The sequence below is a fragment of the Epinephelus fuscoguttatus genome, linkage group LG3 (genome assembly GCF_011397635.1).
Source record: "Epinephelus fuscoguttatus linkage group LG3, E.fuscoguttatus.final_Chr_v1".
Lineage (NCBI taxonomy): Eukaryota > Metazoa > Chordata > Actinopteri > Perciformes > Serranidae > Epinephelus > Epinephelus fuscoguttatus.
Genome location: NC_064754.1, coordinates 30,425,587 through 30,438,235, shown reverse-complemented (window position 1 = coordinate 30,438,235; position 12,649 = coordinate 30,425,587). Strand labels below are relative to the sequence as shown.

Here is a 12,649-nt window from a genome sequence, read left to right as displayed (position 1 = left end):
AATTAGAGCTGTTGTTTATTAGTAAGTTATATAAAGTACACCAACACTCAGTAGAGTTCTCGCTCTCACTCTTATGCTGTATTTTCAATATTTGGCTTGGGCCTAATGGAAATAAAATAGCCTTGAATTGTTAAACCAAACCACACTCTCAAAGATTTTATTGGCCTTTCCTAAATGGTGAATTCATAAGACAGAGTTTGAAAGACAGACTTGATCCTGCAAGGGGACGGTGGAATAATTACGTAATGGTCATCTGGTCCTGAGCACTGTACTGTAGCTGCCATCAGAGAGGCTTGGCAGCATCAATGTGAAGACGAGAACTCAGTTCAGTGTGTGTGTGTGTGTGTGTGTGTGTGTGTGTGTGTGTGTGTGTGTGTGTGTGTGTGTGTGTGTGTAAGTGTAAGAGACCGTGAGTGTAAATTCATTTAGTGTTTTTCACACTCCTTCCTTGGCTGGGTGGGAACACATTCTGCCTGTGTAGCAAAAGACCACAATATAAGACCCAATGGGCTGGGTGTGTCCAGCATGAGCGTGTGTGTGTGTGTGTGTGTGTGTATACATCTAAGCAGGCACTTAAAGGGTTATGTAACTGTTGAGAGATAAATTCAGCATACCACAGCTGGTGCTTTGCTCCCCACCCTGACAATTACAGTACACATAAACAACATGCGCACATAACACACTCACTCACAGCTGTGTAGCTGCAGCTGATAAAGAAAGAGAAGGACACTTGGTCTGACCCAAAAGAGTGAAAGAGTTTCATGCTCTGAAGGACTCAAAGCTGAAACGACAGGGAAAAAGAATCGACAGAAACACAGATGATGAAATGTTCTTCACTGTCCTGACCTTGGATACAATTACAATCGTAGGAGAAGACAGAGCTGGTGTAAAAATCAGAGGGGGGGGGAATCATTCACTCTTTAGCGATGTTGACTTATTTCTGTTCTTTGAAATACAATAGCACAGTGTTTGTAACAGTTTTTAGTTGATGACCACCCTCTTTCATTACAAACAAGATTTAAAAGGAATACTTTGCACCCGTAATGATACTTTGTGTATGAGGTACTCCTCCTGTGTCACCCTTAGGAAAACTTCGATGAACAAAAAATCCAAAAATGGAGAAAATACTTGATGAATTGGAGTAAAAGGGCAACAAAACTATATCAAAACATAATTTTACAAACTCTCACATAACTCGTGTAGTAAAATCCAAGTCTTATTTATCCAGTCGTATGCTCGGTTCTTCCCAAACAAATGCATTTTCCCTAAAACCTTACTATTTAATACACTTCTGCTTGAACACGGACAAATAGGAGCACTTCCTGGCCAATTAATTAGCTGGTAGGCAGGATTTCATTGGGATGATCGAGCAGGATTCAAGCCCACACACTTGCCCAGTTGTACTACTCGTCCATGTGTGAGACTGTTGCCATTGTTAAATGTCAGCCTCCCTTATTCTCCAGTTCCTCATTCACTATGGAGGCATGCAAGAAAAACAAAGCTTTCTTCATGACTTTAATATTACACAGGGCAAGTAGCCAAAGTGATACACAAATGGTCATTTTTTGGGTGAAGTATTTTTTAAGAATGAAATTAGTAGCAATGGTATTATGGTGAACGAACAGAGGGGTTGTTGATTGACTTTTTCGTATTGACTTACTTCACTTAAAAATCAGAGAAGGTACCATTAGCCCAAATTAAAAGTCAGATTAGAATCATAGTTTGCAGCCTCACGTAATATTTTGTCTGGGTGCTGCTCTTGTGGGAACATAAAATGGGAGTAATTACAAACGTATGAAGGCGCTAGGTTGTGTAGGGCTTTATAAACAAGAGGACTTAAAAATCAATTCTATGAGTCAGTTCATGAGTTGTGGGGCAATTTGATCTCCTCTGTAGTGTTAGATCTTGGCTGCAGCTGTGAAATAACCTCACTTTTCTTATAGATTTTTTAGGTTATCCAGTTAAGAGATGATTGTAAAGCAACTTTGCACAATGTCGCTTACAGGGCGCAGAGCACTGCTCCACTCTGAACTTCGGCCTGGGCACCAGCGATCCGGTGCTGGGGATCTCCGGCTCCGAGCTGGAGGCCGGCGTCAACTACACTTTCAAACTGACCATCAGCAAAGACGGCATGCCACCAGAGTCCACCACGCAGACTGTAAGTGCACGCATTCTTCTACACAGCTGAACACATGCATGCTTTAAGTTGGTGGTCAGGTTCTCTACAGCGTATCACAAGATTAATCTGAGGTCTTTTTCCTTCTGACGTTTCTTGGTAGTTATTGGCCTTGGCTGTTTTATCAGTTTAACTCTAATATACAAACCTTAAAATAATTACTATAATTAAGTCAGAACTTTGTCAGTACAATTGGGGGCCCATATTGCAGCAGCGTTAAGTGTTCTCTCAAAATGACCCTGTCACATCCTGTTAGACAGAGCTATGTGCCTCCTCTGTCTTTTCTCACTATAACATTAACATGTTGAGCGCGTTAGAGGTGATTTGTCATCAACCTTTTGCTCACTCTGACTCTGCCCTTGACTACTAGCAGGAGCTCAGGGCACGGTCTGTCTCTGTAATTTGTGCCACATAGCAATCAGGAGGTGTTCGTGTGTTCAGAGGAAGATGTAGTTTAAGCAGTGGTTGTGTTTGCTTTGGCTGTTGAGTATCAGTGTAGGGTGAGTCACAGCAAGAAAGTTCAGTATTTTTGGCTCCTATTTGGTCATGCCTATTTATATGTAGACAGATAGATAGATAGAGAGAGAGAGAGAGAGAGAGAGAGAGAGAGAGAGAGAGAGAGAGAGAGAGAGAGAGATGCACCCTATCCAATGTCTGAAGTGCTTACATTTGACAGCATTTATGTGTTTGTGTGTGACAGGTGCTTGTACAGAGTGGCCATATTCCCATGGTGTATCTGGAGTGCGTCTCCTGTAAGGCCCAGTCCATCTACGAGGTCAGCCAGAACTCATATGTCTACCTCAGAGGAACCTGCACCAACTGCCAGGGCTTTCACCGTGGGGTAAACACACACACACACACACACACACACATAGAGGCACACATAGAGGCACAAGCGCACACTTCGCATCTCAAATTCTAACACCAAAAAGAGGTCACTGCACCACAGAAGCGACAGTGAAATCAACGTTTCCAGATCCTTCTCCTCCTCCTCCTGCTCCACCTCTCGTCTTTATTCAGACTTTCCCTGGGATTTGTGATGCAGGCAGCAGTGTGTGGGTGTGAGAATGAGGTCATCGTATGACTGGAGCCAGAGAGAATATGTTTGGTCCTTACTAACACAGGGAAACAATTTGAAAGACAAAACACTTGTTGAGTCACCGGACCTCAAATTGCACATACCAGCTGACTGCGCTCAGCTGTACTGTAACCTCGGTCACTATTTTATAATTACACTACTTCAAATTCCATACTAGTGGTCATTTTGAATTTGGTACCTTTTCCATTGTCTCACTACATGTAGTTCTCTTAAATACATCAGAGTCAGGTCTGTTGCCAGGTAGGTTTTCACAAACAAGAAAATTTGCTTTGGAGTATTGGTGCTTTACATAAACATTTTAAGAGAATATTAAATTAACAATAAGCAAGTATTGCAAAATCAAGAGACATTTTTTACAAAGCACTTTTCAAAACAAAAGTGTTGAACACATCCTTTAAAGCTGTCAAGTGCAGGGTTGGGGTCATTCAAAAAAAGTAATGTAGTACACATTCCTCGTTACTTTAAAAAAAAAAGTGATTAATTAATTAGTTACATTAGTTACATCAACTGAGACAAATTGCCACCTTAATACCATGTAATGCTATGATTTTAAATTTTTACATATCCCCACATATGAACATAAATCCCTGTCCCTCCTCAAGATAAAACTAAATCAATAAATAATATATAAGCGACTGGCCTTCCTAATAGAATTACATGACAGACTTAAAGGAGAAAAGAACATGTTATGAACTGCATTTAATAGTCCAAGCAAACTCAACTGAGAAGCTCATTCACCAAACCATGGCTTTTCAGCATGTATGTTATTTTATTCTCTGTAAGGTGGCCTTGGGTGTTTTGAAAGGTGTCCTATAAATAAAATGCATTATTATTTATTATTAGACAACTTCAGAGTATTTGACGTGTTTATCAGTGAAGCAGTGGTTATACGTCCTCAAGAAGAGTCTTTTGTATCGTTTGTCAGACAACGTGTTCCTCCACAGAGCCCGCACAATACTGACCAGGCTACAGACGTGTGTGATGTGATCACAGTGATGTGTTACTGCCCCCAACACTGGTGTGATGTCTCATCGTGTGCCTCTCAACCTCAACCTAATTGGCCCTTTTTCATAAAGTGCTACCTGAAAAAAAAACACACTAAAAGCATTGCTCCCTCCAGGACAGTTACAGCGTGGTATCTGACGAATCATTCATTTATATAATTGGCACTGCCCATCACTGCTGGCTCCTTGTTTTTGTAATGAATCAAACACAGTATGACAAACATGAAAACAAATTAAAGAAAGAAACATGACGTTGTCCCTACCTTTAATGAAAGATTTTAGTCTGCCTTAGTGCTGCTCATGTATTAATGCTTTTATGTTTTTTAATCAGAAATATACTCAAATCAATAAATATTATATAAAGGAAATATAATTCTGCTTTTAGTAAAACCTTTCTCTCTTTGCTTCTCAGCGCTGGAGTGCCAGGACGCTGCAGAACGAGATTCTGGTCCTGGACTCCTCCTCCACCACCACAGGGAGTGACGGCATGAACCTGGTGCTGCGGAAGGGTGTCCTGCGCCACGAAGACTCCTACGTCTTCACCTTGCACGTGACCGATGGCAGTCTGGATGGGGACGGCGTCGCCTCCATCACTCTGCACCACAATATGCCCCCTGCTGGCGGGGAGTGTCACCTGAGAGGGGGAGGGGACGCGGGAGTGGAGTACGGGGACGTCGACGGCGAAGTCTGGAGGTTACGCACACTCTTGGACAGGGTGCACTTCAACTGCTCAGGTATGAAGGAGAGAGGTGTGGCCTCGCTGCCACACACACCTGACATGCTTACTTTACTCTCATTCTTTTGCCTTATGTCTGTCCTGTCTAATTAGCAGATTCCTGCCTCCATTACTCATCACTTATTTACCAAGATTGTCATCCTTTCTCTTTGTCTTCCTCACTTCCCTGCCTCCAGGTTACAGTGATTTAGGGGTCTCAGAGACTCCTTTGCTCTACAGTTTGCTGGTGCTGCGCTGCAGAGAAGACCTCTGTGAGGACTTCTGTGTGTACAAAGGCAGCAGCCCAGAGCACTCTGCCTTCCTGCCCCCAGGCTTCAGCTCAGCCCATAACCGTGTAGCCGTATCCATTACAGTGGAGGACCACCAGGGAGCTGCCATCACTGCCCTCAACAAGTAACTACACTTTACTTAGCTGTTTCGCTCAGTTAAGCAGCTGTGAGACCAATTAAATAAGATTCAGGCTTCCACCTTTTATTTTTTACATCCCACGCTACTGTAGCTCACTTAGCCTGTGTATTAACTGAAGTTTGTTTGAGAGGTACAGTAAATCCCTGCCATCTCTGAGGTTTTTGTTCTGTTGTCTACCCCTGACCTTCCTGTCGAAGTAGAAAAGTAGAATTTCACCACAAAGAGGACCTATGGTGCTCATTTTCAGGTTCATACCTATGTGTAAGGTTTCTATTAGAATGTGTTTACATGCTTTAATGGTCAAAAACTTTACTTTAAAAACTTTATTTTCCTCATACTGTCTGTGCTGGAACACCTGTATTCAACCTCGGTCTGAGACACTGTGTTTTAGCGTCTGAAGCCACCCTCTCGAAAAAGCTCAGTCTGCTTTAATTGGCCAGCATTTCTGGATCTTCCGCATCTGCGCTTTTAGTCTTTATGCATCGTCATTGCAGTTTAGTGGCACTTTCTATTGCACAAAATCACCAGTATAAGCTTATGAACCAAAATCCTCACAACCAGACATGTTCCAGCAAAAACATGATCTGAAATTGTGGAGAAATTTACAATATCTGCAACCAAGTTTATATTTCCCTGACTTTAGCGTGTGGCTTTATTTAGCAGTGTAGGCTATGTATTGTAATGTAGTGTAATGTAGCATGCCTGAAGCAGATGACCATATAGAGAAATCTATTACAATTATTATTTTATTTTAGTCCTGTGTAAGACTTGGTGCTTTAGGTAGAACATTTCAGGGCAGTGTGTTGCCTTTTTAGATCACTACACTGCTACACTGTTATTGGATCTAGCAGCAGCTCCTAGTGTTACATGTCTCCAAAGCTGGATGTTGATCTAACTATTTTTGATATACATGTGTGTCGGAAATTTTTAAAATCTATGCTGTTATTGAAGGTACATTTGTTGGTCCTGTGTTAACTAGCACTTTTTATGAAACCATCAGCAGTGCAGGAGATCATCCAAGTTCACACAAGTATAGCAAAGTTATAAGCCTACATTCAATAACAGTGCTTTTTGTTTTGTGTTTGTGTACAGGTCCATCGAAGTTGTGCTGCCAGATCCGCCCCCTGAGTACAACAGCCTTCCCCACTGGCTGTCTGAGCTGACAGACAGCAAACTCAAAAAGCTGCTTGAGCAGGGAGACTCCCAGAGGGTCCGAGAGTTATCGTTGGCTCTGATTACAGTCCTGAATGAGGTAGGGGAGGCCAAGCCAGCCAACATCGATTCATGTATTTATCCTACCAGTTATTTATTAGCTGATAATACATGAATTGTGCTTATACCTTTATTTACCTTCTTCCAGTATGAGCAGACCAGGCAGCCGGTGTCCCGAGAGGAGCGCAGTTACCGAGTCAGAGTCCGCAGCAACATCACCAGGGCTCTGACCGCTCTAGACCTGACCACCGTTAACGACATCAAGCAGACCTCTGCTGCTTTGGCTCAGTGCACGGTAAGCAGGATGAGAGGATGAGAGGATGAGAGTGAGTGAGGTGGGAAGGAAAGGAAAGATGTCAGGGAAAAAACGGAATAAAGACAGCAGTGTATTTAAAAAAAAGTGCAAAGTATAAACCAGAAAAGGAGACAGTCATGAAAGCAATTGAATGATGGATTGTGTGATCGCCAGGCGGTGAGTCGAGAGTTCATCTGTGAGGAGTGTCAGAACAGCACTCTGAACAAACTTGAGTCCATGCTTGAGATACTGCAAACTGACACCAAGCAGGGCACCGTCACTCCGACTGAGATAGCTGACAACATCCTGAACATCATGGGTAAGAAAGTTTTTTGTGTCTCTGTAAGTGCACGAGTGTTTTGATCTTTTCAGAACAGTGTTGTGTGTGAATGAAAGTAACATTAATTAGGAGCTAGCAGGAAGTCTTTTAATCATGCATGGTTATTGCTAAGTGGAGGGTAATTCATTCTTAGTGCTGTTGCTTATAGCTGCTTATAACTTTCCCCCCACCTTTCTTTTTTTCTCAATCTTGTTTCCACCTCCTTCCCTCCCTCCAGGTGATCTGATCCATCAGGTCAGCCAGTCAACATCCCAGTCGTACCTACAGCCTGCCTACTTGGATTCCCCCTCACCCCCCTCTGCCTCCTCTTTTGCCTCCTCCGGCGAGGACCAAGTAGGCACCCTGTTTGACCCATCTCCCTCCTCTCTGGAACCACACCCTCTGCGAGTGGCGGCTAAGGCGTACAGCCTGTCCTCTGTGCTCATGCTGATCCTCATGCACGCCCGGGTGCTCAACGAGGAGCCGCTTGTGCTGAGGGGAGCTGAGATCGCGGCCACAGGAAAACTGGCGGACCCCCAGAGCCTCCTCTGCTACCATGGCAACAACAGTCCAGGTGGGCTTGTGAATTTAGTGTCTCACGAGGTGATGAAAGTTGTGTTTCTGTAAGTGGGCATTTCCATCCCCCAAGAAACTATAAGTTGTACATTATAAACAGGACAGTGAAAAAAGACATGCATGATAACAGTGTTTATCAGTGTTTAATCTTCTCCTCCTCTCTCCTGTTTTATTTCCAGAGTGCCAGCGATTCTCCATCCCCAGGGCATTTAACTACAGTCTTGGCAGAGCTGCTGCAGGAAACAGCATTATGCAGCTGCTCTTTCAGGTAATGAGAAGGAAAAGTGTCAGTCGAGTACAAAATTCTGTGTTAAACTTTCCCTTTGGATCCATGTTAAAGACCTTGGCATTATTACAAACTGCCTGTGCTAAAGTCTCTCACCAGCACACACATCTTGTTTTGTGTTCCATGTCTTTGTGTTTTACTTTATTAGATATAATTATATAAATTAAATTATATAATTGGTAATGTATAAATGTTAAAACTGAACATTAAATCTAAGTGTTTAGAAAATATGCAAATAGCCCACACTGTGTCTGTCATTTTTTCCCAACCTTCTTTATATGAAAACCACATCTACGTCCATATGACAAAAGGATACTTTAGCTAGTTTGTCAGCCTCAGTTCCCGCAACTAGGGGACTGTTTCGCCAGGAGGCAAGCAGACAGCAGCTTTGGAGACAGACCTCCATTTAGCAGCTGTAGCAACACTAATTTAGCCAGCACAAACCCCAGCACCAGAGGTCTGATCCCAGACCTCCCTGACTCTCTGCCATATCAGCAAACTTTCTGTTGCTGCTGTTACACAGGTTCCACCCAGCACTTCAACTCCTGGGGAGTGGGGCAGATTGGTATGCTAGTTGGCTTAAGTATACTTTTATCTTATGGAAATGGACGTAGTTTCATTGAAAGTAGGTTGGAAAAATTACAGATGCAGTGTGAGCTATTTGCATATTTTCTAAACATTTAGATTTAACATTAGAGTTACCATTTAACATTTAAATTTTGATTTAATGTTTAGATTTAACATTTAGAGTTTTGATTTAATGTTAAGATTTAACATTTAACATTTAGATTTAAAATTTACATTTAGATTCAACTTTTAACTCTTAGATTAAACATTTAGATTTAACATTTACATTTTGTCTTAACATTTGGATTCAATATTTAGCATTGAGATTTAACATTAAATTTACCATATAAAATCTAAATTGTTATTTAATGTTTTGATTTAACATTTAGATTTAACATTTACATTAAGATTTAACATTTGATATGTAGATTTAGATTTTACATTTAACTTTTTATTTACTTCTTTACATATTGTCAGAAATTACATATAAGTCCCCAATCTATGTCTTTACTGTGGGAGGAAGCCTGCCGGAGAGATTCAATGTTTTCACTCTTGCTTGTCATTAACACACAGGTCTGAAAGACACACACGCCGGGATCAAACAGGCAACCTCTTGCTGTGGAGAGAGTGCTAACCACCACACCACCGTGCTGCCCTTTGGTCAGGCACCCCATATAAAATCTAAATTGTTATTTAATGTTTTGTTTTAACCTTCCTCAAGGGCACCTCGGCAGTGCCCAGGAGGTGAACTGGCACCTCTCTAGCCACCAGTCCACGCTCCATATTTTGGTCCGGACGGGGACTCGAACAGACGACCCTCTGGTTCCCAACCCAAGTTGGGAACCAGAGGGTCTGAGCTACTGCCGCCCCAGGTAGCATTTTGGGGCATCGGTGGCTTAGTGGTGGAGCAGGCGACTCATGTACGGGGCTGTTGCCGCTGTGGCCTGGGTTCAACTCCGGTCAGTCACCTTGAGGCGTCCTGTTCTACATATCTACCAAGTTTAGTAAAAATCGATATGGCAGTTAGGCCTAGATAAGAAATTATCTCTCTAGCGCCCCATTTTGTTTGATGGGGTCAATAATGGAGGGGTCCCCTCAGATTATGTGTGGTCATATGCCTACAAAGTTGCGTGGTGATCAGTGAAACCCTTGAGATGTTATACACCTTTATGTGATGAGCCACACCCTCCGCAATATTCATTGCCTTATAGAAGCTCAGTTTTAGTAAGTTTTCCAACTTTTGCCAACAGGGAACTTTAGATATTGGTCCCTAGATTATGTTCATGCAGACTGGTCAAACTTCCTAGGAAGACATCAATACTAAGTGTTTTTCAAAAAATTCAAAATGGTGGACAATCTATATAACCGGAAGTTATGGGTTCTTGAGGCAAATTTGTTCCTCGTGAGGAGAGGCATCGCTGTGCAAAGTTTCATGTCTCTACCACATACGGGGCATGAGATATGCCCATTCAAAGTTATAGCGCCCCCCTTTGGCCAATTGATGTAATATTGCTTCATTCGCATCTTCCCATGACCCTCTACCACTGTGCCAAATTTCACATGGATTGACCAAGTCAGTGAGGAGAAAAACGTGGAACAGACACACAGACAGACACAGACAGAGTTTTCGTCATTATATAGTAAGATATATCAGCTAGAATATTCAAATGAAATTTTTATATCAGGCGCCTCATACACTATGCTCCTCCTCCTCCTCTCTCCCATCGTCCTTTCCTCACCAGGTTGAGTCCAACCCCTTCCCCTTCAATTACGTGGCAAACTACACCGTCTCTACTGAGGTAGCATCCATGGAGTTCCGCACTGAAAATGGCACCCAGATTCCCATCTCTGGACTGGACGATAGTCTCGCCATCACCGTTGCTGTCAACAATGGAAGTAGCGGAGCAGAAGCAGGTCCTGAGGGTCCTGGCACTGGAGGGGTCCCCACAGCTGGAGCAATTAACATCAGCCACTGTGACTCCGTCATCGTCAGTGTCAGCACGGGAAACACCAACAGACAGGCAGGGCTGTTTGTGCAGCTCAACTTCACCTCTCCGGAGGGTGAGTTCTCACATTCGCCACATATTTAATATTATATGATGTATTCGATACAAAAAAACACCCATTGGTTAGGCTTACAATGTTCAGTCAGAGTTTTATCTGTGTGAGGAAGGTATTTAGAAGTTGTAATAGTAGTGTTTTTGTGTTGGACTGCATCATAAAAGAAATGGACCTTTTGTTGGCTCTTCATTTTTATTATTCTCACTTTCATTGTTTGTTCTGTTGGAATGTGTCCAAGAAACTGTGATGCTGCAATTTTCTCTCAGGGATCAATAAAGAACCACTCTGTGTTGTTTTGGCACCCTTTGCAGCGTGAGAAAGGCTTTGTGTATTCTGAATGAGCGTGCCGACATATTGCTTTTATATATGCCAAATTACATGCTATCTATAGATGCATCAACATGACAGGTACAGAGAGGTTAAATAGAAATACTGTTTTATATTTTTATTTGTGATGGCACTGACCCAGTTTCATTCTTGTCATTGTTTTTCCTTTCCGTCTCCAGATGCCAAGGAGAAGTATAAAAGAGAAGGGGACGTGGAGGAGCCATACATCACAGCCTACCTTCATTCACATGACAAACCCAATGAGTTCAACTGCACAGACAAGAAACGCATCACACTCAGTATGACCACGGGGCAAGATCTCGATCACAGGAAATACACCTTCTTCCTGTCGCCAGAGTAAGAGCTCTTGTTCATCCACTGCCATGTGATATGATGTATACTAATTATTTATTTTTGTTTTCAACAAGAAGCTGTCAGGTTACCAAGCAGGTACTTTAGTTTCTGTACAATTCTATCACAACCCTCTGTCCTGTGTTGCGCAGGTTGTACGACACCACTCTGGACTACTTTATCAACGTGAGCACGCCCTGCAGCCCCAGCTCTCAGCCTGTAGGTGTTCATCTGGAGGTCGGCGTGTTTGCCTCTCTGTGTCAGTACTTCAGTGAGAGTGAGAAGCAGTGGCGCACAGATGGCATGGTGCCCCTGGCAGAAACCAACGCCAGCAGAGCTGTTTGTCGCACCAGACACCTCACAGCCTTTGCTGCAGGCCTGTTTGTACCAGCCAACGCCATCACCTTTAAAGTGCCAGTCAGTATCACAAAAAACAAACACTTTTTGTTCCCATGCAACAGGTTGGCAGACACCTTAAACCATTTTTGTTTTCCCTCAGGAGCGTTCTGGTGCACCGAACCTGGTTGTGCTGTTGGTGTGTGTATTGGGCGTACTGAGCTATGTTGTGGCAGCAGCCATTTTGCACAAGTTGGACCAGCTGGATCTCCGCCGGGCTGGTGTGGTTCCACTGTGTGGCCGAGACGGACTCTTCAAGTATGAGGTCCAGGTCAAGACTGGCTGGAGCCGAGGGGCAGGTGGGTCACTTTTAGACATCTGTCAGCAGCGGTGGGTAGTTATGTGTTACATTTACTCTGTTACATGCACTTGAGTCTTTTATCTTTTGATAAACTATATTGCTCACAGCCAAAATATACAGTAGCTACATGACGTGTGCCACCGCATGCAGGTAGCAGGGCACATTTATTATATTATATTCAACTGAAGTTGCTACGCTGGCCATGAAAGCTATGTTTGCAGCTCCTCTGCCCTCCGTCATGTAAAAACTGCATATAATAAATAAGTTCAATCTGTTTAAAAATTAATACCTCATTAGTACCAGAGGCAATACAAAGCAGCAGAGCAACCTTGTGCCTTTTTTACATTTCACATTAATAAAACAGACCAGTCAAATCATTGCATCCTGAAAACGATACAGTTAATTATATTCAGCACCAGCTCATATAGCCTATATGCTTACAAACCCTGCATAACCAACTACAGTATCACTTGGGAAAACTCAGTACATACGCAATGAAGCTGGCAAGCAACCACACGCTGCAAAGATGAATTCT

The 12,649-nt window shown here is 42.8% G+C and overlaps 1 protein-coding gene across 1 annotated transcript in view; it reads left to right on the top strand.

Annotated features, from left to right (window-relative positions):
* Nucleotides 1-12,649, top strand: part of pkd1a (polycystic kidney disease 1a) — a 92,166-nt gene that overhangs the window by 57,678 nt on the left and 21,839 nt on the right. The window contains exons 24-36 of the mRNA XM_049572407.1: nt 2,006-2,158; nt 2,877-3,017; nt 4,692-5,013; nt 5,192-5,408; nt 6,516-6,675; nt 6,784-6,930; nt 7,105-7,249; nt 7,488-7,823; nt 8,005-8,093; nt 10,421-10,739; nt 11,246-11,423; nt 11,570-11,834; nt 11,917-12,112. Of these exons, the coding sequence (XP_049428364.1) occupies nt 2,006-2,158; nt 2,877-3,017; nt 4,692-5,013; nt 5,192-5,408; nt 6,516-6,675; nt 6,784-6,930; nt 7,105-7,249; nt 7,488-7,823; nt 8,005-8,093; nt 10,421-10,739; nt 11,246-11,423; nt 11,570-11,834; nt 11,917-12,112 (2,668 nt within the window). The remainder of the gene's footprint in view (nt 1-2,005; nt 2,159-2,876; nt 3,018-4,691; nt 5,014-5,191; nt 5,409-6,515; nt 6,676-6,783; nt 6,931-7,104; nt 7,250-7,487; nt 7,824-8,004; nt 8,094-10,420; nt 10,740-11,245; nt 11,424-11,569; nt 11,835-11,916; nt 12,113-12,649) is intronic.